Below are 27437 nucleotides of genomic sequence, written 5' to 3'. Positions count from 1 at the left end.
TTAACTCACAATGGCATTATTTCTGTATTGATTCAGTTTTTTAAAATCACCAAAACGTCACCAAGGATTATTGAGTCTGTTTAGCTAATTGGAGAGTTAGCTTCTGCAGCTAGTGGGTCCATGGCGATACATTTTGTTTGTTTAATCAGCCGTTTTGCTGCTGTCTTACAGGCACCGTTTGAAACATTTTTAGTCATGTAAATAAACATTTACAAAATCTATCCGTGTAATTACCTCATTTCACAATGTATGTACATGTGGCTTATAAACTGCTGCGACAAATATATGGGGAAAAAATTCAAAAATTCAGTGGTGCGGTTTATATACTGGTTTGCTCTATAGTCTGTAAAATACGGTGGTTTTACCATTTGCTTCCTGTCTTTGTGGGTGGGTGTTGAAGTCTGTTTGCGGTCATTAAATGCCACAGAGGCAACACAGGGCAGGGATCGAGAGGGGACAGCACTTATTTCAGAGGAAGTTATAACCTCTTTATTTACACAGAGACCCCTGCTGTGTTTTATAGGGCACCTCTGCACCCCTGGGAGACCACCTGCTCGCTCCACAACTTACTCTAATGCCCAATTAACCTTTAGCAGCATCTGCTTGGGTCGTATAGTGTATTCACACAGAGGGCCCATATAATTACACAGTTACTAAATATCCATCCATTCATTTTCTACCACTTATTCCCTTCGGGGGTCGCGGGGGGTACTGGAGCCAAAATACAGTATACGATATAACACTAATCCACACACAACACTGCTGCGTTATGGCACATTCCGTGCCTTCCACCCTGAACTTAAAACCACAAGGTCTTGTATAAACTCTATATACAGGCATGTTTATATTCAGTAACAAGCAGTGACCTTCACCCCGGTGAGGCAGGTTTTTGTTTTTGTTTTTAAAACTTGAAACTTTCAGGAATACACAAAAAGGATGATGGACAACTAATTATATTTTGTGCCTGATGCAGATTATTTCTCATACGTTACCTTTCATTTAATGTTCGTGTGTTGAATGCTAACAATGACAGTTGACAAGAGATTTCACTCTCAAAAAGGTATGGCACATCTTGATTAAACTTCAGGAAATGTCCATTGGATACGGAACAAGTTGTTCAATTTGAGGCTGATCTTAATTTCTACTAAGTTACCTTCTGTTCAACTTCTGTGTGTGTATGCTTGATTGACTGAAAAGAGGCTTCAGTCTTTCATTTCTCTATACGTAACTCAAAAAGTAATGGCAGATTTGAATTAAATTTCCAGGAAATGTCAGAATCAGATAAGGAACAAGTGATTTACATTTTGGACCTGTTCCGGATCAAAGTCTGGATTCAGGGCTTTTCTACAATTGTGAAGTAAGGGCTTGCTCTAAAAAGCGCTTTTCTAGTTGTTCTATGTAACATAGAGGTGAAAATCCTTTATTTACAATTGCATCATTGTTTGATTCTTATGTTTACAGACAAACCAATACAATTGTTCACTAGGTATCTCACCGTGTTGGATCGTAGGGAACCCTCCCCCCACAGCGGGCACAAAACTTGGTCTGACAGTACGAACACAAGTTCCCACAACCGTCTGCAAACTTGGTCTTCTGGCAGATGCCGCAGGTTGGAGCATCATCCCGGTGAACTGCTGAACCGGCTGCAGTCGTGGCCTGCCGTATCACTGTCTCTCTGTAGCTGGAAAGCTGTTGCTGGATTCCCCTGAAATACAGAACACGATTGATTTGTGATTGTTCTGACCCTAAGTAAATATTGACCTGGCACCCAATGCTGACAAATACAATAGCTTTTGTAAAAAATTTAATATCTGAAAAAACGTATATCATCCATCTTTTTCTGCTTATCTGAGGTTTGGTTGCGAAAGCAGCAACCTGAGCAGAGAAGCCCAGACTTCCATCTACCTGTTACTTTGTCCAGTTCCTCCCTGGGGATCTCATGGCCAGCTGAGAGACAAAGTCTCTCCAACGTTCCTGGGTCTTCCCCCAGCCTCCTCCTGTACTAGTCGGACTGAACACTTCCCCGATGCCTGACCCACTGCCTGTGTCACCTCATACGGCTCCTCTCGAGTGAAGGAACATTGGCTTTACTCCGAGCACCTCCCAAATGACTTCTAACCGCAATAATTATTAACTATCATGTGTGAATGGTGTCGGTCTATCTGCGTTGGTCCTGCAATGAGGTGGCGACTAGTTCAGGGTGTACCCCGCCTTCTTACTGAATGCAGATGGGATATGCTCCAGCCAACCCCCGCGACCGTGAGAGGGACAAGTTGTAGAAAATAGATGGATAATTTATTCATTGTAGCATAAAGATTTTTAATGCAGTTCGCACAGCAAAACTTCCTAATTGTAATTGACAAGCAGGAGCTTTCGGTCCTCCAGAAATGTGTAGACTGATCTGCTCGTTGAAATGTTTGAGATGGCTGTAAAAAACTATCCATCCATCCATCTCTACCTACCGCTTAATCCCTTTTTGGGGTAGCGGGGGGCGCTAGCGCCTATCTCAGCTACAATCGGGCGGAAGGCGGCGTACACCCTGGACAAGTGCCCACCTCATTGCAGTGTAAAAAACTACCCTAATGTTAAAAGTAGCTACACACAACTACCTTAAGTAAACAGATGTTGTTTCAAAAGGAAAGCTATGTTCATAAAATCCAGTCATTACAAGACTTGTCAGTTTTAATTGATTGTTTCAAGCTGCATTTGCTGACACTAGAAACACTTACAATCAATACACCAGAGAAAGCATGAGTTTATCAACGTGTTGATTAACTGGATTTCCACATTGTGGAAATAGGATAGTGTGCTAATACTGTGGGGAAAGACAGAGACCAAAAGAGAGAAAAATTAGGTAAAAAACTGAGGAGAAATTTTTTGCCATGTTTGTATGACTGGGCTCTGGGGACCTAGCTGTCTTTGATCCTCGGGTGCATGGCTTTCTGTGCAGGTCACATCAAGGTCCTCTCTTTGGTGGTGTGGTTGCTTTGGGCCTACTGGTGGCCCCCTTGTTTCATCAGATAAAATCCGCCTAGATTACTGTCGGTTTGAGTGCGGCGAAATAATATGCAGGGTGGGGTATCGTCGCTATGGTCTACAACAGTACCTCCTTCCACACAATACCATAAGTCACACTAGGGTTTAAAGGGTGGGGAAAGGCGCTACATCAGTTCTACTATCATTATTCACACAAGAATAAGCTCTCCCTTGTTTTTAGTACACAGGACGACACACACACACACACACACACACACACACACAGCACACAACACACACAGCGTGTTTTGAAGGCCAGAACAGGTCAGGTGAAGCATGGCCAATCTGGTGCGTGGTGGGTTAGCTACAGGGTGTCAGCGCATATTCCAGGCTGTTTGGTCCTTGGCCAGTGGGCCTTGTTGGTACTGTGCGTAGCGGGCTTTGGCGGGGGGTGCATCTGTCCCTTTGTATGGCCAAGTGCCACCTGACCTTTCTCAGAGGTATGGGTGTGTTGCTACATCTTTGAAAAGAGTGATGTCCCTGTGGGTTATGGATGCCCTGGTGATTTTGGTCAGGATGCACACTGTACTCTGGATCATTGCAGCAATATTTGTTCCTCTAATGATAACTATCAAAGACATACAGTGGCAGATCAGAGAGCATAAACCTCCAAATGCCGGAGGAGAGACTCAGCGGGTTGGATTCTAACGTGGGGAAAGATGTGAACAGGAACAATCACTATCCCTATATCTCTATTGTAGTTGTAGCTATCAATATCACCGTAATTACAATTTTCTATCACTGCCTTTCTTGCACTCCGTATAAGTGCTGCAGTTATTTCTAGTTTTACTTATTTGTTTACTCTGTGTCAGACTTATATTGCTGCGTTTTGTGGATTATTTCTTGCTCTTACTTCTTCTGCCCGTCTACTCATCTCATCAACCAGCAGGTCCTAATACGTAATCCATAATTGTCTCATGTTTTTGCTTGTCTACTCTGCTTGTCGATTTCCAGGTTTCCAAACCAGGCTGTCTCCTCCACTCATCTCTCTCTCTATTTCCTAAGTCTCTCCCCTCTAAAAACTGGTACTGTCCATTTCTATTCCAAATTGATACTTTAAATCAAAATAAAACAGTAATTTCTACCAATTTTACATAAATATAGGCTCTAGCCACCCCCGCGACCCCAAGAGGGAAAAGCGGTAGAAAATAGATGGATATACCGGCACAATAAGGCTTACAGATCACTCATACTGCATGACTAAGCTGCCAAACAGAACAGCTTGAAAACATTTGCAGCATGGCAGATCATGTGGTAAGCATGTCCTCACAGCCATGAGGTTCTGCATTCGCATGTAAACTTCGACATCTACGGTATGGGTAGGGTGTGCATTATTGTATTTCTTTTCTTCTTCAGTTGAATTTTGATTGTTAAACTTATGTCTACTCATGCATGCATTCATTTAATCTTGTTCAGGGTAAGCTGTAACTAGAAGTCCTAAACCTTCCCTTACACACAGCCTGGGCTACGGAGATCCAAATACTCCCTGCTAACCATCGTGTACAAACGATAAAATCCCGTGCACGATTGTGGATGTGTTGCACGTGATCTCCTAAAAGTGCTTGCACAATTGATAACTGTTGCAGATTGCCTTATTCAAATGAGGTTTTAGCGTGTACTACCGGCTGCCACCATGGAGACACCTACTCAGTGGCCTTGTGGTTAGAGTGTCCGCTCTGAGATCGGTAGGTTGTGAGTTCAAACCTCAGCCGAGTCATACCAGAGACTATAAAAATGGAACCCATTACCTCCCTGCTTGGCACTCAGCATCAAGGGTTGGAATTTGGGGTTAAATCACCAAAAATGATTCCCGGACGCGGCAGCGCTGCTGCCCACTGTTCCCCTCACCTCCCAGGGGGTGAACAAGGGGATGGGTCAAATGCAGAGGACAAATTTCACCACACCTAGTGTGTGTGTGTGTCTGAGACAATCATTGGTACTTTAACTTCAAATTAACTTAATATACTGCACATTCATGTTATCTTGCTGCTACCTTTGGTGTTTTGCTAAGTTTTGGTACATGCAGCAGATATGTACCACTTTGTCAGGGCATTTTAGAAGTATTTTTTAGCATGCCAAAAGTGTGCCCTGGCACTACATGCGAGTGTGCCCTACAGACAAAAGAAATAAACGTTGCAACAATTTATTTTTTCATATATATGAAAATAACTTCATTAAACACAAACACCAGCATACACAAAAACGCATCAATCAAATGAGTTTTATTAAGCCCCTTTAGTCTTCCAGCAGCTAGAAAATCATAAAGTATATTGAGTGAATAGATGATATTGTCTATTATTTTAAGACAACCTATATGTGTTGACATACGTAGAACGGGAGCTGCAGCGAGATCCAGTCTTTTCTCAAAGGTATCTGCGCAAATGCCAGTTAGCACGTCCTTTTTTTTAGATGTACTAGATATAGACACAAAAGAGCGGCCACGGGACAGTTTCAGCCTTGATAAATCAGACACACACAAAATTGTGCACTTTGTCCTCCCAGTATTTTGACCAATCTTTTTTTGCAAATATATTTTATTGAATTTTACCTTTTGAAATCACATTTGGCAGTCATACTTTGCTCACACAGACCCTTCATACAGGCATACATCCACTAATACACACTGACATGCACACTTGAGGAGAGAAGTGCACTTGGACTTTAACAACTCAAGGTTTACAGTATAGACAATATTAGATATTGTATATGTCCATCCATCCTGCTCTGGCTCAGGACCAGCAGGCTATCCAGACCACAGCAAGATGGATGAATGTTCCTCAGCATCAAGGATCCTCAGAACGTGATCACAAGAGCAACTCCCGAGGATCTCTCCACCGTTCGGACTTAAAAAAAAGAAAAAGTCGCAGGGCTTGATCAAATGCAAAAAATAAAAAATAAAAAGTTACAAAAAAAGCAAATAAACCATGACAAAAACATATCAAAAGTGACAAAAAAAGCAATATTAGTGTGGGATCAATACAAAAAATAATAATAACAATAATAATAATAATAATAATAATAATAAAAAAGGAATAAAACTACAAAAAATATACTTTACCAAAACATATTCTAAAATAAGTGGCAATGCAATTTCTGGCTCAGTAAGTGTAACAAGTACATCATCTGCATAAAGTGAGATGAGTCTCTCTGATGGGCCCACTGGAAATCTTTTAATATTAGAGTTCATTCTTAAACGAATAGCCAGTAGTTCTAGGGCCAACTTAAAAAGTATGGGTGAAAGGCAGTCGCCATGTTTCACGTCGTGATGCAATTCAAAACTATCCGATATTACATTATTGGTTATGACATATGATTTTGGTGCAAAATAAATTATTTTAACCCATTTTATAAAATTTTCTCCAAACGTAAATAATTTGAGAACATGAAATAAGTAGATAAGCCCACACAATTGAATCAAAAGCTTTGTGAGCATCTAGAGCAGGGGTCACCAACGCGGTGCCCGCGGGCACCAGGTAGCCCGTAAGGACCAGATGAGTCGCCCGCTGGCCTTTTCTAAAAATAGATCAAATAGCAGCACTTAACAATGAGCTGCCTCAATTTTTTTAATTGTATTTATTTACTAGCATGCTGGTCTCGCTTTGCTCGACATTTTTAATTCTAAGACAAAACTCAAATAGAATTTGGTTTTCACTTGTTTGAATAAATGTATTTATTTTTTTACTTTGCTTCTGATAACTTTCAGAAAGACAATTTTCGACAAAAAATACAACCTTAAAAAATATTTTTGGATTTTAAACACATATACCTTTTTACCTTTTAAATTCCTTCCTGTTCTTTGCTGACAATTTAAATCAATGTTTAAGTATTTTTTTCTATTGTAAAGAATAATAAATACATTTTATTTTCATTCTTTATTTTAGCTTCTGTTTTTTTCAACGAAGAATATTAGTGAAATATTTCTTCAAACTTATTATGATTAAAATATAAAAACATTACTCTGGCAAATCTAGAAAGTTGTGGAATCAAATTTAAATCTTATTTAAAAGTCTTTTGAATTTCTTGTAAAATTTTTGTTCTGGAAAATCTAGAAGGAATAATGATTTGTCTTTGTTAGAAATATAGCTTGGTCCAATTTGTTATATATTCTAACAAAGTGCAGATTTGCTTTTAACCTATTTAAAACACGTCATCGAAATTCTAAAATTAATCTTAATCAGGAAAAATTACTAATGATGTTCCACGAATTCTTTTAAATTTTTTAAAAAGATTCAAATTAGCTAGTTTTTCCTCTTAATTTTTTTCGGTTGAATTTTGAATTTTAAAGAGTTGAAGATAAACCATGTTTCAAAATAAAATTTTCATTTTTTTCGTGTTTTCTCCTCTTTTAAACCATTCAATCAAGTGTTTTTTTCATCATTTATTCTCTACAAAAAACCTTCCGTAAAAGGAAAAAAATGTACGACGGAATGACAGACAGAAATAACCATTTTTTAATATATATATATATTTATTTATTAAAGGTAGATTGAGCAAATTGGCTATTTCTGGCAATTTATTTAAGTGTGTATCAAACTGGTAGCCCTTCGCATTAAACAGTACCCAAAAAGTAGCTCTTGGTTTCAAAAAGGTTGGTGACCCCTGATCTAGAGACAGGACGGCGGCCTTTTTGTTTCCTGTGCAGTCTGAGTACAACGAGTTCAATAACCTACCGAAAGAAGGTCTGTCCGGGATGAAACTGACCTGGTCCAGGCGAATAATTTCTGTTATGTGGTTGCTTAATCTTGTTGCGAGTACCTTAGTTAGAATCTTATGGTCTAGATTGAGGAGTGATATAGGCCTACACAGGTGCTGTTCATATTATTATAATATCATGAAAAAGTTTATTTATTTCAGTAATTATATTCAGAACGTGAAACTTACATATTATATCAATTCATTACACACATAGTGATATATTTGAAATTTTTATTTCTTTAAATTTTGATGATTAGTACTGACAATTACTGAAAATCCCAAATTCAGTATCCCAGAAAATGAGATTATTAGTTACGACTAGTACCAAAAAATGTGTTTTAGAAATGTGGGCCAACTGAAAAGTATGAACATGGAAAGTTTCAGCGTGTACGGCAATCAATACTTAGTTGCAGCTCCTTTTGCCTGAATTGCTGCAGCAATACGGCGTGGCATGGAGTCGACCAGTCTGTTGCACACCTCAGGTGTTATGAGTGCCCAGGTTGCTTTAATAGTGGCCTTCAGCTCTTTAGCATTGTTGGGTCTGGCATCTTGCATCTTCCGCTTCACAATACCCCATAAGTTTTCTATGGGGTTAAGGTCAGGTGAGTTTGCAGGCCAATCAAGAACAGGGATACCATGGTCCTTAAACCAGGAACTGGTAGATTTGGCACTGTGTGCAGGTGCCAAGTCATGGTGGAAAATGAAATCTTCACCTCCATAAAATTGGTCCGAGGCAGGAAACATAAAGTGTTCTAAAACTTCCTGGTAGACTGCTGCATTGACCCTAGACCTCAGGAAACACAGTGGACCAACACCAGCAGATGACATGGCACCCCAGACCATTACCGATTGTGGAAATTTGACACTGGACTTCAGGCAACGTGGATTCTGTGCCTCTCCTGTCTTCCTCCAGACTCTGGGACCTTGATTTCCAAAAGAGATACAAAATTTACTTTCATCTGAAAACATAACTTTGGACCACTCAGCAGCAGTCCAGTCCTTTTTGTCTTGAGCCCAGGCGAGACGTTTTTGACGTTGTCTCTTATTCAAGAGGGGCTTTACACAAGGAATGCGACAGCTGAAGCCCATATCTTGCATACGTCAGTGCGTGGTGGTTCTTGAAGCACTGACACTAGCTGCAGTCCACTCTTTGTGGATCTCCCCCACATTTTTGAATCGGTTTTGTTTGACAATCCTCTCCAGGGCGCGGTTATCCCTCTTGCTTGTACACATTTTTTTCTCCCACATCTTTGTCTTCCCTTCGCCTCTCTATTAATGTGCTTGGACACAGAGCTCTGGGAACATCCAACCTCTTTGGCAATGACCTTTTGTGTCTTGCCCTCCTTCTTTAAAGTATCAATGGTCATCTTTTGGACAGTTGTCAAGTCAGCAGTCTTCCCCATGATTGTGTGTCATACAGAATCAAAACGAGAGACCATTTAAAGGCTTTTCCAAGTGTTTTGAGTTAGTTAGCTAATTAGAGTGTGGCACCAGGTGTCTTCAATATCTGACCTTTTCACCATATTCTAATTTTCTGAGATGTTGAATTTAAGGTTTTCATTGGTTGTCAGCTATAATCATCTCCTTTTTGGCAAAAAACACTTGAAATGTATCAGTCTGTTTGGAATGAATGTATACATTCTACAAGTTTCACTTTATAAATGGAATTAATGAATTAAATCAACTTTTTCATGATATTCTAATAATAGGACCAGCACCTGTAATTGGCTGGATGTTTTCCCTTTTATGGTATTATACATATATAGGCTTCATGCAAAGAGCTTAGGAGTTTGTTGTTTAGTCATTTACCATTCTAAGTATTAGAGGGGACAGTATTTCACTAAAAGCTAGATAAAACTCCACACCAAATCCATCTGGACCAGGGCTTTTATTCACGGAGAAAGATCTCAGTGCTTTTACAAACTATTCAGTTGAAATAGTATTGTCTAAAAAATTCTAATGTGTTGGACTCAGTTGAGGTAGGTTTAATGGAGTAAAACAATAATTCAAATCAATAGCCGATATAGCTGAACTAGATTTATATAATTTCAAAATGTTTTTGTTTATTTTTCAGTAAGAGTTTGAATACTTTCCCATGAAGAAAAGAGTTATATTCATTGTTCAGTTTCAGCATATTATTGTAGTCAGACTGCAAAAGAGAATTTATATGAATTTCTTCCATTTCTTTATTTATTTTTCTAATAATTTCTGCCTTTTTTTTTTTGTTCTCTTAGTATTGAGCTTCGAAACAAAATTATATATCCTCTCAAAGTAGCTTTAAGGGCTTCCCACAATGTGGAGTTTGAGACCTCTCAGTTATCATTCACCTCAAGAAAATCTTGGATAATCTTGTTCATATACTCTTTAAAATCTTCATATAATAATAATTGTGGATTAAATCTCCATTTTTGTTTGATTTTAAGGAGATCAATTTAGATCTGGAGACTCACAGGGCTGTGATCTGATATGACTCTACTGTGGTACTCAGGATTACTGACATTCGAGAGGGCAGAGGCTTCCACTGAAAAGGAATCGATTCTTGTGTAAGAATTGTGTACAGCCACAAAAATGAATACTACCTTTTATTAGGATGTTTTGTTCTCCATATGTCTATGATATTTCTTGATCTCATAAGATTATTAATGGTTTTAGTCGAATTAGCAATTACATTAGATTTAGTTGACAATTTACGTTTGTATCTCAAGTGGGATCCGAAAGGCTGTTAAAATCACCACCAATGTAGATATGAGAGGAGCTACATTTGGTAAAAGTTTGAGTCATTGGTGTTTGGTCCATAGATATTCAAAAAAGTTACTGATTAGGATGTAATGTGACCATTTAATAAAATAAATCTTCCGTAAGGGTCAATTATTTTTGATGTAAGTAAGAAAGGCACATTTTTATGAAACCTCTAGCTGGTGAAGAAAAGGGTGCATGATAAACCTGAGATATCCAGCTAGCTTTGAGTTTGTGTTGATTGTCTTTACAGTGATGTGTTTCTTGTAAGAATAAAATGACTGCTTTTAATTAATTTAAGTGTGAAAAAACCTTCCCTGCTCTGATATTTTTGGCTAAGCCCAAAATGTTCCATGAAACGAGTGTGATTTTTTTCTTCCAAGTTGACATTAAAGTTTTTTAGAAAATGTTATCATTACATGAAAAAAAAAACCTTAGTGATTGGTAAATTGAAATATGATTACGCATCTCTCTCCTCCACTTTCATGCTCAGATTTACACATATATACACAACACTCACACCCCATTGTTCCCCCCTCCCTCTGTCCCCATTGTGTGTGGTTCAGTGTTTAAGAGTGAAATCTCCATTGTGATGTTGTCCATAAGACGTCGTGTTGGTTGATTCCCCAGTCCAAAAGTCCCCCACCCCCGTCTTCAGACGCAGGGCGCATGCTAGGAGTTGTGTTCACTGCTCCAACCAATGGCTCAGCAGCAAAGGGTTTTTCTTTTTGATATCCTGCGTCCTTCGGTGAAATAAACCTCAGTGGAAAAGTATTTCTCCTTTATGCTTATAATAAGCCTTTTGTGGTAGACCCTTTACTGATGGTTAGCCGCTAAGATGCTTTATAATGAAGGTCTTAGTGGCTGTAGGAGTGGTAAACTCCTTTACCTGGTCGATGTACTCCACATGCAGGCGAGCTGGAAAACATGGCATAAACTTGATTTCCCTCTCCCGCAGCATGTTCATTACCTCTCGAAAGGCACGCTTTTGCGCTGTCACCTCGGCTGTGTAGTCAGGAAACAGGAACAAGCTCAGGCTGTCGTAGATCAGCTCCTGGCCGCGACTCAGTCAAAGAGGTAGCTCCTTGTCCTGGTAGAAGTGTATTATTGTGGTGATACTCCTGGGGTGCTTGCCATCACCATGGCGAGCGAGCGGGACACGGTGCGCGCGGTCCACCACCACTGGCTTGGAGAAGTTACTCGTTCCAAACAACTTTGGTATCAGGTCACACAACGAAATCCGTAGGTGTTCCCATTTCTTCTTGCTCTGGGATCACAACTATTTTTATGTTATTACGTCTTGAGCGCCCTTCCAATTTGTCTATTTTAGCTGGTAATTCCTCATTGCTCTTCCGCGTTTCAGTCCATTTTTGTTTGAGCGCTTCAATGCGGTGCTCGTGGTCGGAACCTTGCAGCTCCATGTCCTTCACTCTGTTGGTCAGTGTCGCCTGCTTGCTTGTAAGCGCCTCAAGCTTCTCCTCAAGCATGTCATAACGTTTGTTCATAGACTTGAGTATCTTATCCAACAACTTCTCCAAAGTTGACGATGCCATCTCAGCGCTAGCCCCGAGCTCGTTTACGGCCACAGGTGACTCTGATTGCTTCCCTCTTCGTATCCTGGGCATAATCGTTGTTATCTATTTTGACGGAGTATAACTCACCCAAAGTGATAGACATGCATAAGGTTGGCCAAGCATTTTCCGTTTTAATGAGGAAAAAAAAGGAGAATTTGAATTAAATCTTGCAGTTTTCACCGAAGTTACTGCAGAGGCAAACTTCTGCGTGCATCTTAGCCACGCCCCCTCATTCTAATATTCATCAAATAGTCTGCCTATTCATGAAGAAAGACACGCTAAATGGATTGCACTCTTTCTATTGCTCACTTAAGAGACAAAATTATCTGCATACAATCTAAGAAGATCAATTTTGCGTGGGATATCAAGTTTACACCTGTTTTAATACATGCAAACCTTTAGTACAGTGGATCTCAACCTTTTTTCAGTGATGTACCCCCTGTGAAAATGTTTTTCATTCAAGTACCCCCTAATCAGAGCAAAGCATTTTGGTTGGAAAAAAAGAGATAAAGAAGTAAAATACAGCACTATGTCATCAGTTTCTGATTTATTAAATTGTATAACAGTGCAAAATATTGCTCATTTGTAGTGGTTTTTCTTGAACTATTTGGAAAAAAAGATATAAAAATAACTAAAAAACTTGTTGAAAAATAAACAAGTAATTCAATTATAAATAAAGATTTCTACACATAGAGGTAATTATCAACTTAAAGTGCCCTCTTAGGGGATTGTAATAGAGATCCATCTGGATTCATGAAGGAACATGTCCACAGAAAATCTGGCTGTCAACACTGAATATTGCATTGTTGCATTTCTTTTCACAGTTTATGAACTTATATTCGTATTTTGTTGAAGTATTATTCAATAAATATATTTCTAAAGGATTTTTGAATTGATGCTATTTTTTTAAAATCTCACGTATCCCTTGGCATACCTTCAAGTACCCCCAGGGGTACGTGTACCCCCATTTGAGAACCACTGCTTTAATAAATCAGGCCCATAGTGTAATACCGAAACAAGTGCACACATTTATATAATCTTAAAACTTTACATTTGTGCAACGCCACATGAATACCATATCCAAAGGTCACAAAAAGGTCACCTGCTGCTTCACTGCAGGAGTTACTTCCCGATCCATGGCTCTTACTGTGCCTTATTCTCTGGCTCTCATCGCCTGCTGATCATTCTAACTTGATGCAATTTGATAGATCATAAGACTTTTTTCAGTATAGACGTATGATTTCTAATTGTATGTGGCAGCCCGCTTATTTTTTAATATTGTGATTTTTGAAAAGTAAATTGAGTTACATTCGAACTTGTTCTGTGTATGCCTGCAGACCGTTGGCAACTGTGTCCAAATAATTTGGGACACTGGGGTTTCTGGTATCAGCTCTGCATGTTTTTAATATAGGCTGGCCATTTCTGAAAAATAAATTTATCTTTGGGGTATAATAATATGTCTCATGGTCAGAAGACAATAATATCAAACATTTGAATCAGGTTAAAAAAAATTATTTTTCATTGGACACCACAAATCCTTCGCTTTGACATTTTGTCTAACATGGGGTAAGTCTTTAAACACATGAGCAGTTACAGTAAAAATTCAATGTACGTTGCTGCAGAGCTCAGTCAACCATCCTACATATTTTTTCCAGTTCTTTGAATAACTGCTTCCCTGGGGTATTCACCAACAATAAACAATCAGGACAATCCTACAATGATAGATCTAAATTGTATTTCACATTTTGCTTTTATTAAATGTGTTTTCAATTTCCTTTTTTTTTATTGTTTGATAACATTTCATCCATCCATCCATCCATTTTCTACCGCTTATTCCCTTTCGGGGTCGCGGGGGGCGCTGGCGCCTATCTCAGCTACAATCGGGCGGAAGGCAGGGTACACCCTGGACAAGTCGCCACCTTATCGCAGGGCCAACACAGATAGACAGACAACATTCACACTCACATTCACACACTAGGGCCAATTTAGTGTTGCCAATCAACCTATCCCCAGGTGCATGTCTTTGGAAGTGGGAGGAAGCCGGAGTACCCGGAGGGAACCCACGCATTCACGGGGAGAACATGCAAACTCCACACAGAAAGATCCCGAGCCTGGATTTGAACCCAGGACTGCAGGAACTTCGTATTGTGAGGCAGACGCACTAACCCCTCTGCCACCAACATTTCATCCGGAGTTTTGTAATTAGGTTATAAAAATGTATACAAATAGCTTTGTTGCTGTTTTCCTTTATACTTCAGTTACCATATACATCCAATTAAAGAAGTGAATCAAAAAATACTTGCAATATTTTTTCAATTAATTAATTTAGGTTAATTTTGAAAAAGGCACATTTTCCCTGCTCCAGTGTTTAAAAATAAATCTGATTAAAATTAATGGAGTTTTAAAAAAACATTAAAACACACTCACCGACCGTCATGCGTATGGAGAAACAAACATAGCTAACTGACAACATTACACCTGTGTTCATCAATACAGTGATATATTAGATGTACAATATACATTATCTGAAAATCAATGCACACTAACATGGAGCCCATGCAACATCACAAATATTATTTAATAGCTTATGCATGTGTACGTCTATCGTAGCACAAAATGAAACAAACACCTAAAATTCAACAACTTCATGTTCTGTTTTTACGTACGGTTATGAAACATGACAATGTTGCACAAACCAAAATGTTGTTTTACCTGACCATATACAGTGTTTTCCCAAGAAAATGTGTTAGTTAAGGTGGTGTCTCTCCGGCGGACAGACCGGAGAAGGAGGTAGGTGGGTGTAAGGATCGGTGTAACTCGATCTGTCACCATCACGTCTCCACCTCAACGCTGCCACCAAATAGCCTGGGGGGCAATTGACTACAGACTATGGTGAAGTAGGACGGCTTTGTCACGTGAAGAAGTGTAAAATTTTTGGTTGTGTTTTCCGAACCATTTGCTGATTGGCGATATACGATATACGTACTTTATATCTCGATATTTTTTCAATAAAGTAAAAACAAACGTGTACTAGCAGGCTGATAGCACCTTGCCATTCCACACTAGGCTGCTACATTACTAATGATTAATGTAACTATATCTGAAAAAATCGTACAGTAGTAAAAGGAGAGACTATTCATCCCTGAACACCATGGAGTTTATGCAGGCTTTATGATGCAGTTATATTATTATATCAACTATCAGAGACAGCGTCAGGAAACTCTTCATTTAACATAATGTCGTTGTTTGCTGCTTCAACACAGCTCAATCAGCACTGAAAAAGGTAAAGTGAAATAAAAGACAGACAGAGCTTTGCTGTCCGTAACACACACGCACGTACACCGTAAAATGAGCTAACGTTACGCTAAAAGCTAAATAGCCTTCACCTCAAGGATTGCGAGCGAGCTGAGCTGCCATTTATGTTTCTAGAACGTCAATGGGCTCATAGTGATGTTACTAGTAGCTGACTGGGAGGTCTTTATTATAATTTGGGGAGAGTCTGCTTCCTGATGCTTACCTGCTAAACACCTTTCTGCTCATCACAACGCTGGAGCACTGACTCCATGCTCTCTGAATACGCACTGCTGATTGGCTGTTAAAGCTCTGCGTGTAACCAATCAGATGGTTCTGTAGGTGGGACAATGCTGGGTGCTGCAGAGAGTACTGACAGAGACAGAGGCAGTACAAAGCGGAGCAGCTTGTTAAGACTTTGGCTTAGCCGGCGGCCGCCTTAACAACAAAGCGCTGCGGGAAACCATGATACATAAACACTGAAACCTGTTATTCTAACTCTACGAGACGTCACACCTTTGACTCAAGCACTTGGCAAGCAAACAGGTGTAGTCGTAGCGTACTGCCTTGGTAATGTTTAAAATTTCCATGTCAACACAGCAAACATGCCTGATAGAAAGCCCTCAAAAGTAAGGTTTTCCTTTACAAGCTATTTGGTGATTTATATTATATAATGAACAAATATATAAATACAAAACTTTTATTGCTCCATTTTTCATTAATTGAACTCAAATATCTAAAATGATTACTATAAAGACAAAAGACCCATTTCTCTCAAATATTGTTCACAAATCTGTCTAAACCTGTGTTAGTGAGCACTTCTTCTTTGCCAAGATAATTCATCTCACTTCACAGGTGTGGCATATCAAGATGCTGATTAAACAGCATGATTATTGCACAGGTGTGCCTTAGGCTGCCCACAATAAAACTCTGCTCTAAAATGTGCAGGTTTGCTTTATTGGGGGTCTGGGAGGGGTCAGAAAAGCAGTCAGCATCTGGAGTGACCACCATTTGTCTCACGCAGTGCAACACATCTCCTTCACATAGAGTTGATCAGTTTGTTGATTGTGGCCTGTGGAATGTTGGTCCACTCCTCTTCAATGGTTGTGCAAAGCTGCTGGCTGGATATTGGCAGGAAGTGGAACACTCTGTTGTATACGCTGATCCACATCATCCCAAACATGCTCAATGGTGATATGTCCAGTGAATATGCAGGCAATGCAAAAACTGGGATGATTTCACCTTTAAGGAATTGTGTACAGATCCTTGCAACATGGGGCTATGCATATTCATGCTGCAACATGAGGTGATGGTCTCACGTGATTGACACAACAATGGGCCTAAAGATCTCGTCACGGTATCTCTGTGCATTCAAAATGCCATCAATAAAATGCACTTGCTTTTGTTGTCCATAACATGGCTGCCCATAGCATAACCCCAGATGGGCCACTTGATTTACAATGTTGACATCAACAAACCGCTCTCCCACATGCTGTCTGCCATCTGCCCTAAACAGTGAGAACATGGATTCATCCATGAAGAGAACACCGCTCTAACGTGCCAGGTGCCATCCAATGTGAGCATTTTCCCACTCAGTTCTGTTGTTATGAAGAACTGCAGTACGGTCGAGACCCAGATGAGGACGACAAGCATGTAACTGAGCTTCCCTAAAACAGTTTGTGCAGAAATTATTAGGTTATGCAAACCAATTGTTGCAGCAGCTCTCTGGGTGACTGGTCTCAGACGATCATGGAGGTGCATTTGCTGGATGTTGAGGTCCTGGGCTGGTGTGGTTACACGTTAAATGTACTGTCAAATTCTCTGAAAGGCCTTTGAAGGCGGCTTATTGTAGAGAAATGAACATTCAATTAATTGGCAACAAATCTGGTGGACATTCGCACGCTCCCTCAAAACCTGCGATATCTGTGGCATTCTGCAGTGTGATAAAACTGCACAATTCAGAGAGGCCTTTTATTGTGGGCAGCCGAAGGCACACCTGTGCAATAATCATGCTGTCTAATCAGCATCTTGATATGCCACAACTATGAGGTGAGATGGATTAACTTGCCAAATAAGAAATGCTCACTAAAACAGATTTAGACATATTTGTGAACAATATTTGAGAGGATAGATATTTTGTGTAGATAGTAAAAGTTTTAGATTTTAGAGTTCCACTTGTGAAAAATGGGAGCAAAAACAAAAGTGTTGCGTTTGTATTATTTTTCAGTGCCAAATTCATGCTACTAATTAGCATTGCCGACTTTACATGGCAATTTCACAGCTCTAAATGTAGTTATCAAAAATCAAAACTAAGATGTGGCTCACAATCAAACAACTGGTGTATAATAAGTGCAACACTTAGAGTATAAACACTTTATGACGCAACAAAAGACAAGACTGGGACATTCACTTTATTAACAAAAACTAATTCCTGACTATGACAACACTTAAGACAAACGTGAAAGAATGAATACTTCCAAATGCGACTCAGAATTGTAAGAAAACAAGATATTACAACTGCACAGCACAGTTATACTTATTAGCTCAGTATTAAATGTCAAATTAACAAAAATAGACTTTACTACTAAACAAAATATTATTTATGGCCACACAACAGTACTAGTAATTGGTATAGTTTATGGCCTATACCAATTACCAGGAATTGCTACTGCATTAGTTAAAATGTAAAAGATAAAAATCCCTCAGTATAATGGACATGTGGTCAAAAGTTGTGTACAGGTCACTGTAAATTTATAATACTGTAAAAAAAAAAATCTAACGACTTAATTCTGATCAACAGACATGTATATGTTTTCGAATCTAACCTTGTTTTACTAAGAGGTAGTTTGATTTAGTTTGATTGTAAAATTGATCATGCATTCATGGTAAAGTTTCTATTACGCCCATAAACTAAACATTTAGTCATATTTGGTATCAACTGTTGAATATCATCACAATGGGTCAACTCCACAAGCGTACTTAGTTCTGCAGTTCTCCAATGACTCGGTTGTTTCCAAAACTACTTCGGCACCAGAACCTGGATCCTCAACCACAATAAAGTCACAATAAAGCAAGTTTTAAAATGCCCCCTGCCTGACATTCAAAAAATGTGTCCAAAAATAAGGCAAATAAAAGTCCCTCAGTCCTTGAGGTTCATTAGTGCGAGTAAGCCAAATGTTGGCAAGTTGTGTCTCCATTCCTGAGCTTTTGCAAGAAGCAAACTTCTACTATTCCCTTTTGGGCTTCAGTGGCCAAACATAAGTCATTCTCTAGCTCTTGGATCAATTTTCAAATAAATGAAAGACACGACTAAAAAACTAATAATTCGTGTGACAAAGAACTATCTCTTTGCCATTTAAAAATAAACACTGAAGTGCGGCCCTTTAAATCAACATCTGAAGTCAAGTTCCACAATGCTTTTATAATTTCCAGGTCTTTGTCTTGCTCTGAGAGTCTATTTGCATGCAACGTACATCCACCCACACTCGCTTTAGCGGCATTTTTTTTTTTTGGGCAGAAAATACTTTACCACCTTAATTTAAACAGTATCTAGACTTTTGAAACTGCATTGTGTTACTATGCACCAAACGCATATAACCAAATCCAAAACCAAAGTCGAAGCTGGAGACTCGGTTCAGCTTTGTGACTGTGTTTCCAAATATTACCTTTGATATTCAATTCTGCATTTTAGAAAACTTAGGGCCTGATTTACTAAAGGTTTGCGTGTACTAAAACATGTGCAAAATTGATAGCACACGCAAAGCTGGTCTACTAAATGCATGCAAAGTGGATTGCGTCTGTTAGGTAAGCAGAATCAGCGTGCTATCCAATTTGTGTCTTTGTCTTCATTACAAATCAAAATATATGCTGATCAACAAAACACCCACAATACTGGGAGAAGGTGTAAATATATTATACAGCACGAGCAATGTGATTTATCAACACCTATCACCGATTTCAAAGACTATTTAGCGTTTTATTTAGCATGTCTGAAAAGTATGTGTAAACCGACACACAAATGGTGCTCATGCTGCAGTTTTACAGAGAATTTTCCGTCATCCGTGTGTGCGTCGACATATTTGCATGGTCTGTCAACATATTTTTGAAATGTAATAGCTACATGATGGGTGACATAAAGTGTTGAGTAAAACAAATTCAATTGATACGTTTTGGTATCTGTTGGCAATTTTTTAATGCTCTTTGTTTTTTCATTTAGGAAATATATTATTAACATGCGTACTATTTTAAAATAACTTCCTGAAGTATACTTTTTTGGGGCTTCTTGAGCACAGTAAGTGCAGCCTCTCTTCCATGAGCGCACCTCAGGCGCTAAAAAAAGGAAAAAGAAAGTGGGTTCTGCTGGAGATGCACTTTGGACTGCTTCACATGGTATGATTTTTTAATGATTTATTATTATGTTACTGGGGTTCATAAGTATTTGCACACATGAGAATCAGCAAGAATTATGACTCTCAAATAGGTGTCAGTCTACCTTTAAAAAAAGTCCCCACCACTTATCCCCCACCCACCATCCCTTTGAGCTCATGGAAGTCACCTGTGCAGCCCACAGTCAGTCAAGGTCCAACTGCTACCATGGGCAAGACCAAAGAGCTGTCAATAAAGACACAATTGTAGAGCTCTAAAAAGCTGGAAAAGGCTATGGGACGATTGGGAATAGATCAACTGTTGCAGCAATTGTTAGAAAATGGAAGAGGCAAAACATGACTGCTAATCTACCTCGGACTGGGGCTCCATGTAAGATCTCTCGTCGTGGGGCATCACTCAAGATAAGAAATATGAGGAATCAGCCAAGAACTACATGGCGGGAGCTAGTGAATGACCTGAGGAGAGCTGGGACCACTGTCTCCAAGGCTACTAACAGCAGAACACTACGGCGTAGTGGTTTAAAATCATGCATCGCACAGGAAGGTTCCCCTGCTTAAGTCAGCCCATGTCCAGGCCCATCTGAAGTTTGCCAATGGCCATCTGGATGATCCAGAGGAGTCATGGGAGAAAGTCATGTGGTCAGATGAGACCAAAATATAACTTTTAGGTATAAACTCCACTCGTCGAGTTTGGAGGAAAAAGAAGGATGAGTATCATTCCAAGAACACCATCCCAACAGTGAAGCATGGGGGGGAAATATCATGCTTTGGGGGTGTTTTTCAGCAAAGGGGACAGGACGACTGCACTGTATTAAGGAAAGGATTAACCTCCTTCCCTCAGTCAGAACATTGAAGATGGGTCGTGGCTGGGCCTTCCAACATGACAATGACCCGAAGCTAACGGCCAGGATAACCAAGGAGTGGGTCCATACCAAGCATATCAAGGTTCTAGAGTGGCCTAGCCAGTCTCAAGTCCTGAATTCAATAGAAAATCTTTGGAGGGAGCTGAAACTTCATGTTGCTTGGCGACAGCCCCGAAAACCTGACGGATACAGAGAAGATTTGTATGGAAGAGTGGGCCAAAATCCCTGTTGCAGTGTGTACAAACATGCTGAAAAACAATAGCAAACCTCTGTAATTGCAAACAAAGGCTTCTGCACTAAATATTAACACTGATGTTCTCATGTGTGCAAATACTTATGAACCCCAGTAACATCCGAAAAAATCATTAAAAAAATCATCCAATGTGATATCCGGATTTTTTCTTTTTAGATGATGCCTCTAACAGTGGATATACATCTATGATGAACATTTCAGACATTTATATGTCTTCAGACATATACATATACTGTTTTTTTTTTTTCCCAAGATGGCGCTGCTGTAGTGGCTGCTGTAGGCAGGATGTCTGTGCTCTTGTGTCATCCTTTTGTGTTTCCCTCTTGTTTTCATGTGTTATTATATTTTTTTGCCTTTTGGTCCGGGACCCTTTGGGACTGTGTGACAAGGGGTGGCACTTTCGTGACCTCTGTGGTGCTTTTTTTGTGGACTTCTGGATCTGCCTCCCGGGAGCCTTTTGGCCATGGACACCAGCTGCTGGGTGTCTGCCACACCGGAGTCGCTTTGGAGGGACTGGAGGAGATGCGGATGAGGGGACAGGGCTGCGGAGCTGGCACTGAGCGCTGGGACGGAGAGGCTTCGCGGTGTCTTGGCTGGGTGAGCAGGTGTCGGACACCTCAGTCTCCTTGGACGTATCATCGCTCATCCATGCGGACTGGACACTGGCCGAGAGTGGAGTCGGCTGTCTTGGTTGCTTTGTTGGGTCTGCTCCTGTCTCTGGCCATCCTCCCGCCACCCCAGCGGACGATGGCGTGGAACACCGCGGAGGCCACCACAGTGGATATGTTTCTTTTACTTTTTATTCATAGCTGTATGTAGAAGTGTCTGGTTGTATCTGCTGCTTTAATGTCTTTAATGTCCTATGTGTTCTTTGATGTTTGATGTTTCCCTCTTACACACATGTAAGAGGGATGTGTACTATGGCTATGAGTTGTTGTTTTTTTCCCTTAGCCTCATTCTGCACCCCCTCTCCAGGGCCCAGGCTAAGACCGATTTTTTTATTTTATTTTAATCTTCTATTTTTTTCTCCCCCCCTTGTTTACCTGTATCTCATCTTTTTTTGTAAGGGGCGCTGGAAGCCGGCAGACCCGTCAGCGATCCTGTTCTGTCTCCCTTTAATGTTTGTCTGATCTTGAATGGGATTGTGCTGAAAATTTTAATTTTCCTGAAGGAACTCTCCTGACGGAATAAATAAAGTACTATCTAATCTAATCTAATCTAATATATATATATATATATATATATATATATATATTAGGCCCTGCGATAAGGTGGCGACTTGTCCGGGGTGTACCCCGCCTTCTGCTCGATTGTAGCTGAGATAGGCACCAGCGCCCCCCGTGACCCCAAAGAGAATAAGCGGTAGGAAATGGATGGATGGATGGATGGTTTTATATATATATATATATATATATATATATATATAGACCCTGCGATCAGGTGGCTGCTTGTCCGGGGTGTACCCCGCCTTCTGCTTGATTGTAGCTGAGATAGGCACCAACGCCCCCCGTGACCCCAAAGAGAATAAGCGGTAGGAAATGGATGGATGTTTTTATATATATATATATATATATATATACATATATATGTAGGTGTGGGAAAAATTACAAGACTACTTCATCTCTACAGAACTGTTTCATGAAACAGTTCTGTAGAGATGAAGTAGTCTTGTGATTTTTCCCACACCTACATATTGCGCTCTACCACGGTATCGAGCACTATTCTCTGGATAATCCAATCAAGACATATATATACATACATAAATGTATATGTATGTATGTAAAGTTAAAGTCCCAATGATTATCACACACGCACACTCGGTGTAGTGAAGTTTGTCCTCTGCATTTGACCCATCCCCATGCTCACCCTCTGGGAGGTGAGGGGAGCAGTGAGCAGCAGCGTGCACTGCGCCCTGGAATCATTTGGTGATTTGGTAATACAGTGGGGCAAAAAAGTATTTAGTCAGCCACCGATTGTGCAAGATCTCCCACTTAAAATGATGACGGAGGTCTGTAACTTTCATCATAGATACACTTCAAATGTGAGGGACAGAATGTGAAAAAAAAATCCAGGAATTCACATTGTAAGAATTTTAAATAATTTATTTGTAAATTATGGTGGAAAATAAGTATTTGGTCACTTCAAATAAGGAAGATTTCTGGCTCTCACAGAACTGTAACTTCTTCTTTAAGAAGCTCTTCTGTCCTCCACTCGTTACCTGCATTAATGGCACTTGTTTGAACTTGTTATCTGTATAAAAGATACCTGTCCACAGCCTCAAACAGTCAGACTCCAAACACCACTATGGCCAAGACCAAAGAGCTGTCGAAGCACACCCGGAAAAGAATTGTAGACCTGCACCAGACTGGGAAGAGTGCATCTACAATAGGCAAGAAGCTTGGTGTGAAAAAAATCAACTGTGGGAGCAATTATCAGAAAATGGAAGATATACAAGACCACTGATAATCTCCCTCGATCTGGGGCTCCACGCAAGATCTCATTCCGTGGGGTCAAAATGATCATGAGAACGGTGAGCAAAAATCCCAGAACCACACGGGGGGACCTGGGGAATGACCTGCAGAGAGCTGGGACCAAAGTAACAAAGGTTACCATCAGTAACATACTATGCCGACAGGGAATCAAAATACTGCAGTGCTAGACGTGTCCCCCTGCTTAAGCCAGTGCATGTCCAGGCCCGTCTGAAGTTTGTCAAAAAGCACATGGATGATACACCAGAGGATCGGGAAAATGTCATGTGGTCAGATGAAACCAAAATAGAACTTTTTGGTATAAACTCAACTCGTCGTGTTTGAAGGAAAAAGAATACTGAGTTGCATCCCAAGAACACCATAGCTACTGTGAAGCATGGAGGTGAAAACATCATGCTTTGGGGCTGTTTTTCTGGTAAAGGGACAGGACGATTGATCCGTGTTAAGGAAAGAATGAATGGGGCCATGTATCGTGAGATTTTGAGCCAAAACCTCCTTCCGTCAGTGAGAGCTTTGAAGGGTTGACCAAATACTTATTTTCCACCTTAATTTACAAATAAAATCGTTAAAATTCCTACGATGTGAAGTCGGGATTTTTTTTTCACATTCTGTCTCTCACAGTTTAAGTGTACCTGTGATGAAAATTACAGACCTCTCTCATCATTTTAAGTGGGAGAACTTGCACAATCGGTGGGTGACTAAATACTTTTTTGCCCCAGTGTATATAGCCCACTTATGAATTGTACACAGTGTTAGGATATCACACACAACATGCAAAACTAAAAATAAAGCAACCAGATCATCACGTATCGGCAGCCTTGTCATTCCACCCCGAAAGCGTAGCTTAGCAGTGTAACGATTGGCTGGCATGATGATGCGGGTTCGTTCTTCCAAGGATGCAGTCGGGCTCGGACACAGCGTGGAGGTAAGAAACAATGATTTATTATTAAATAAAACGGACTAGGAATCAGAAAAACTTGCACGAGGCAAAAAAGGAACAACAAAACTACTAGCATGGGAGCTAGAGGAACAGTAAGCTTAGCGTGGAAGCTAGCAAGTACAAAACATGGAATCGTCACTGTTGCGAAACACAAACTAGGTGTAACACAAACTAGGAAGCGAGAATGAATGAACAGAAAAAGCAGGCTTAAATAAGGAACGTAATCACAAGGCAGGTCCGCGTCAAAAGTAAGGGACAGGTGAAACTAATAAGCAACCATGGTGACAGAACAAACAGGAACTAAGGAAGTCAAACACAAACAGAATATGATACATCATAACAAGCAGGACTCATTGCAGGTTAAAGTGAAGGGTGTTACCCCCGAAGAAAAAATCGGCTCGGGAAGGGATGTCTCTCCTGTTCTCCTCGACTACAGTCTGCATGGGAGCCCATCTGCAGGAAAGTTGTAACAACTACACTTTCACTGGTCACTCTTCATAACTCCTTGAGCAGATCTTAATGCTTATTATTTAAATGTTTACCTATGTTTGAAGCAAAGTTGGAAATACTAATCGCCACGTTTGGCGAGGCGTGTTTTAAAATAGCACTTTGCAGCGCGGCGTCTCCCTGTTTAAAGTGTCACATTTATTGTTTGTTTTGAAGCCCAAATACTTCCATATTGCACTTCACCTACCCCCTTTATTAACAAGTAGAAGTGTTGTTTTTTTCCCATTCTTCCTCTCCACGATGTTTTTGCTTGTATGGACTCAGTCGCCTAGTGGTTAGAGTGTCCGCCCTGAGATCAGTAGGTAGTGAGTTCAAATCCCGGCCAAGTTATACCAAAGTCTGTAAAAAAAAGAGCGTTACCGCCCTGCTTGGCACTTAGCATTAAGGGTTGGATTAGGGGTTAAATCCCCATAAATGATTCCCGGGCGCCGCACCGCTGCTGCCCACTGCTCCCCTCACCTCCCAGGGGATGATCAAGGGTGATGGGTCAAATGCAAAGAATAATTTCGCCACATGTAGTATGTGTGTAATCATTGGTACTTTAACTTTAACTTTGTGTGTGCGTTTTGACACACTCAAAATCATGCACCTCGGCTCTATACGTCACCACCGTATGCTAATTTCTCTACCGTCAGTAAAACATTTAAAAAGGTTCCTCTGTGGTATTCAGATCACCAAATTGCATTTGGGGTATTTTCATGAGCACATTTTATTTATGCAAGCAAATAATAACCAGTGATTAATCATGATTATTTTTTCTACGGCTTGTCCCTTTCAGGGTCATTGGGGTACGACGGGGGGCTGAAGCTTATTCCAGGTGAACTCGGGCGAAAGGCAGTGTACACCCTGGACAAGTCGCGATATATACAGGTCTGTGTATGTATATATATATATATATATATATATATATATATATATATATATATATATATATGTATGTATGGAGGTATGTGTGTGTGTATATATAAGTGTGTGTGTGTGTGTGTGTGTGTGTGTACGTGCGTGTGTGCGTGCGTGCGTGCGTGTGAGGAACAAGCTGTAAAAACCTCTTTTGTCACTCACTCTTACTCCTTCTCAAATGAGTCCACTGTCTATTAGTGGCCCCCCCTGGCTGTTGGTTGTGAACATACTTGGTTTGAAAAGCAGCAGAGCCTGTTTTTTAAATGTTAATATCGCCAAAGATCACCCTCATTTAATTGTAGCCGCCAAAATCAGGATCAAGACTAAAATTTTAATAATTGTGCAGCCCTACTATCATCGTATCGTGATAATGCATGTTGATGAAAATTTGCCAGCGTCAAGCAAATGAATACGTTCTCAATTAAATACAGTGTCCTCGTTAGCAGCTTTTGTATCTCTTGAATGCAAATCCACTTCAAAGTCATTAATCCTTGCCACCATGGCAGCAAAAAAACAGTATTTCTTACAAGTCCATTATCATTGGAAGAGGTAAAATAACTAGATATGCTACATTACACATGAAGGAGGATACACTAAGCCATGCTAACCGCAAGGATGTAAACAGAGGTGGGCGGATTGATACAAATGTCGACAGCAATATAGTGTCAGTGTACAGTCAATAATACATTGGTCAAATCAATATTTTTTATCATCCAAAAATTTTTGTTTTTTTGTTTTTTCAAAACTCAGGAAATAAGTCCCTGGACACAGGAGGGCTTCAAGGGCAAAACCCAATGGATTTAAATCAGAGCCCATCCATCTATCTATCTATCCATCTTCTTCCGCTTATCCGAAGTGGGGTCGCGGGGCCTGCAGCCTGAGCTACTTTGTCTAGCTCCTCCCGGGGCATCCCGAGGCATTCACGGGCCAGCTGTGATTTCTCCATGGCCCCCTCCCAGGGAGGCATTTGGAGGGCATTCAGACCACCTTATCTGGCTGTTTTGATGTGGAGGATCAGTGACTTTACTCTGAACGCCTCTTAAATGACAGAGCTTCTCTCTAAGGGAGAGCCCCGTCACCCGACGGAGGAAATTAATTCCGGCCGCTTGCACACGTGATCTTGTCTTTTTGGTCATAACCCATAGCTCATGACCGTGGGCAAGGACAGGAGGCTAGATTGGCCGATAAAATTTAGACCTTTACCTTCTGGCTCAGCTCCTTTGTCACCACAACAGACCGATGCAGGGTCCGCATGACTGCATATGCCGCACCGATCCCCCTGGTGATCTCACATATCACTGTTACCTTATTTGTGAACAAGGTGCCCGAGGTACTTGAACTCCTCCATTCATACTAAATCAGAGCCAATAGTACAAAATCATTTTTACATTCAATTGATTTTGTTACATCGCCATCCTTTGTTTTTGTCTGATTATAATTGTGATTTAAGTTTGATCATTCAATGATCTTGAAAATGTGATGTATAAGTATTAATATTGATATGACCAATACTGCCCTTGTAACTACAGTATTTGGTATTGGATCCATTCATCCTTCCATTTAACACTACATGGCAGCATCAGAGCAGAGGAATGAGAAGCATCAGTTGAGCCAAAGCAGAGGAGAAACACACGACTGGAAGGGTGAGCCATCAGGAATCTACTGGTGCTGAGTGAATGAGCTGGAGAGCTTAAGCAGTCAGGAATTAATGAGTATCAGGTGTACACGCAGGTGGTTGCGCCTCTGTAAACCAGAAACCTGGCACTAC

At 40.3% G+C, this 27437-nt stretch overlaps 1 protein-coding gene across 1 annotated transcript in view; it reads right to left on the bottom strand.

Moving 5' to 3' along the window:
• LOC133559324 (regulating synaptic membrane exocytosis protein 1-like) overlaps positions 1 to 27437 on the bottom strand; it is a 280539-nt gene that overhangs the window by 192537 nt on the left and 60565 nt on the right. Inside the window, exon 3 of the mRNA XM_061910986.1 lies at positions 1516 to 1705. Coding sequence (XP_061766970.1) covers positions 1516 to 1705 — 190 coding nt within the window. The remainder of the gene's footprint in view (positions 1 to 1515; positions 1706 to 27437) is intronic.

This window comes from Nerophis ophidion, linkage group LG09 (genome assembly GCF_033978795.1).
Source record: "Nerophis ophidion isolate RoL-2023_Sa linkage group LG09, RoL_Noph_v1.0, whole genome shotgun sequence".
NCBI classification, from domain to species: domain Eukaryota; kingdom Metazoa; phylum Chordata; class Actinopteri; order Syngnathiformes; family Syngnathidae; genus Nerophis; species Nerophis ophidion.
This window is presented reverse-complemented; position numbering and strand designations above follow the sequence as displayed.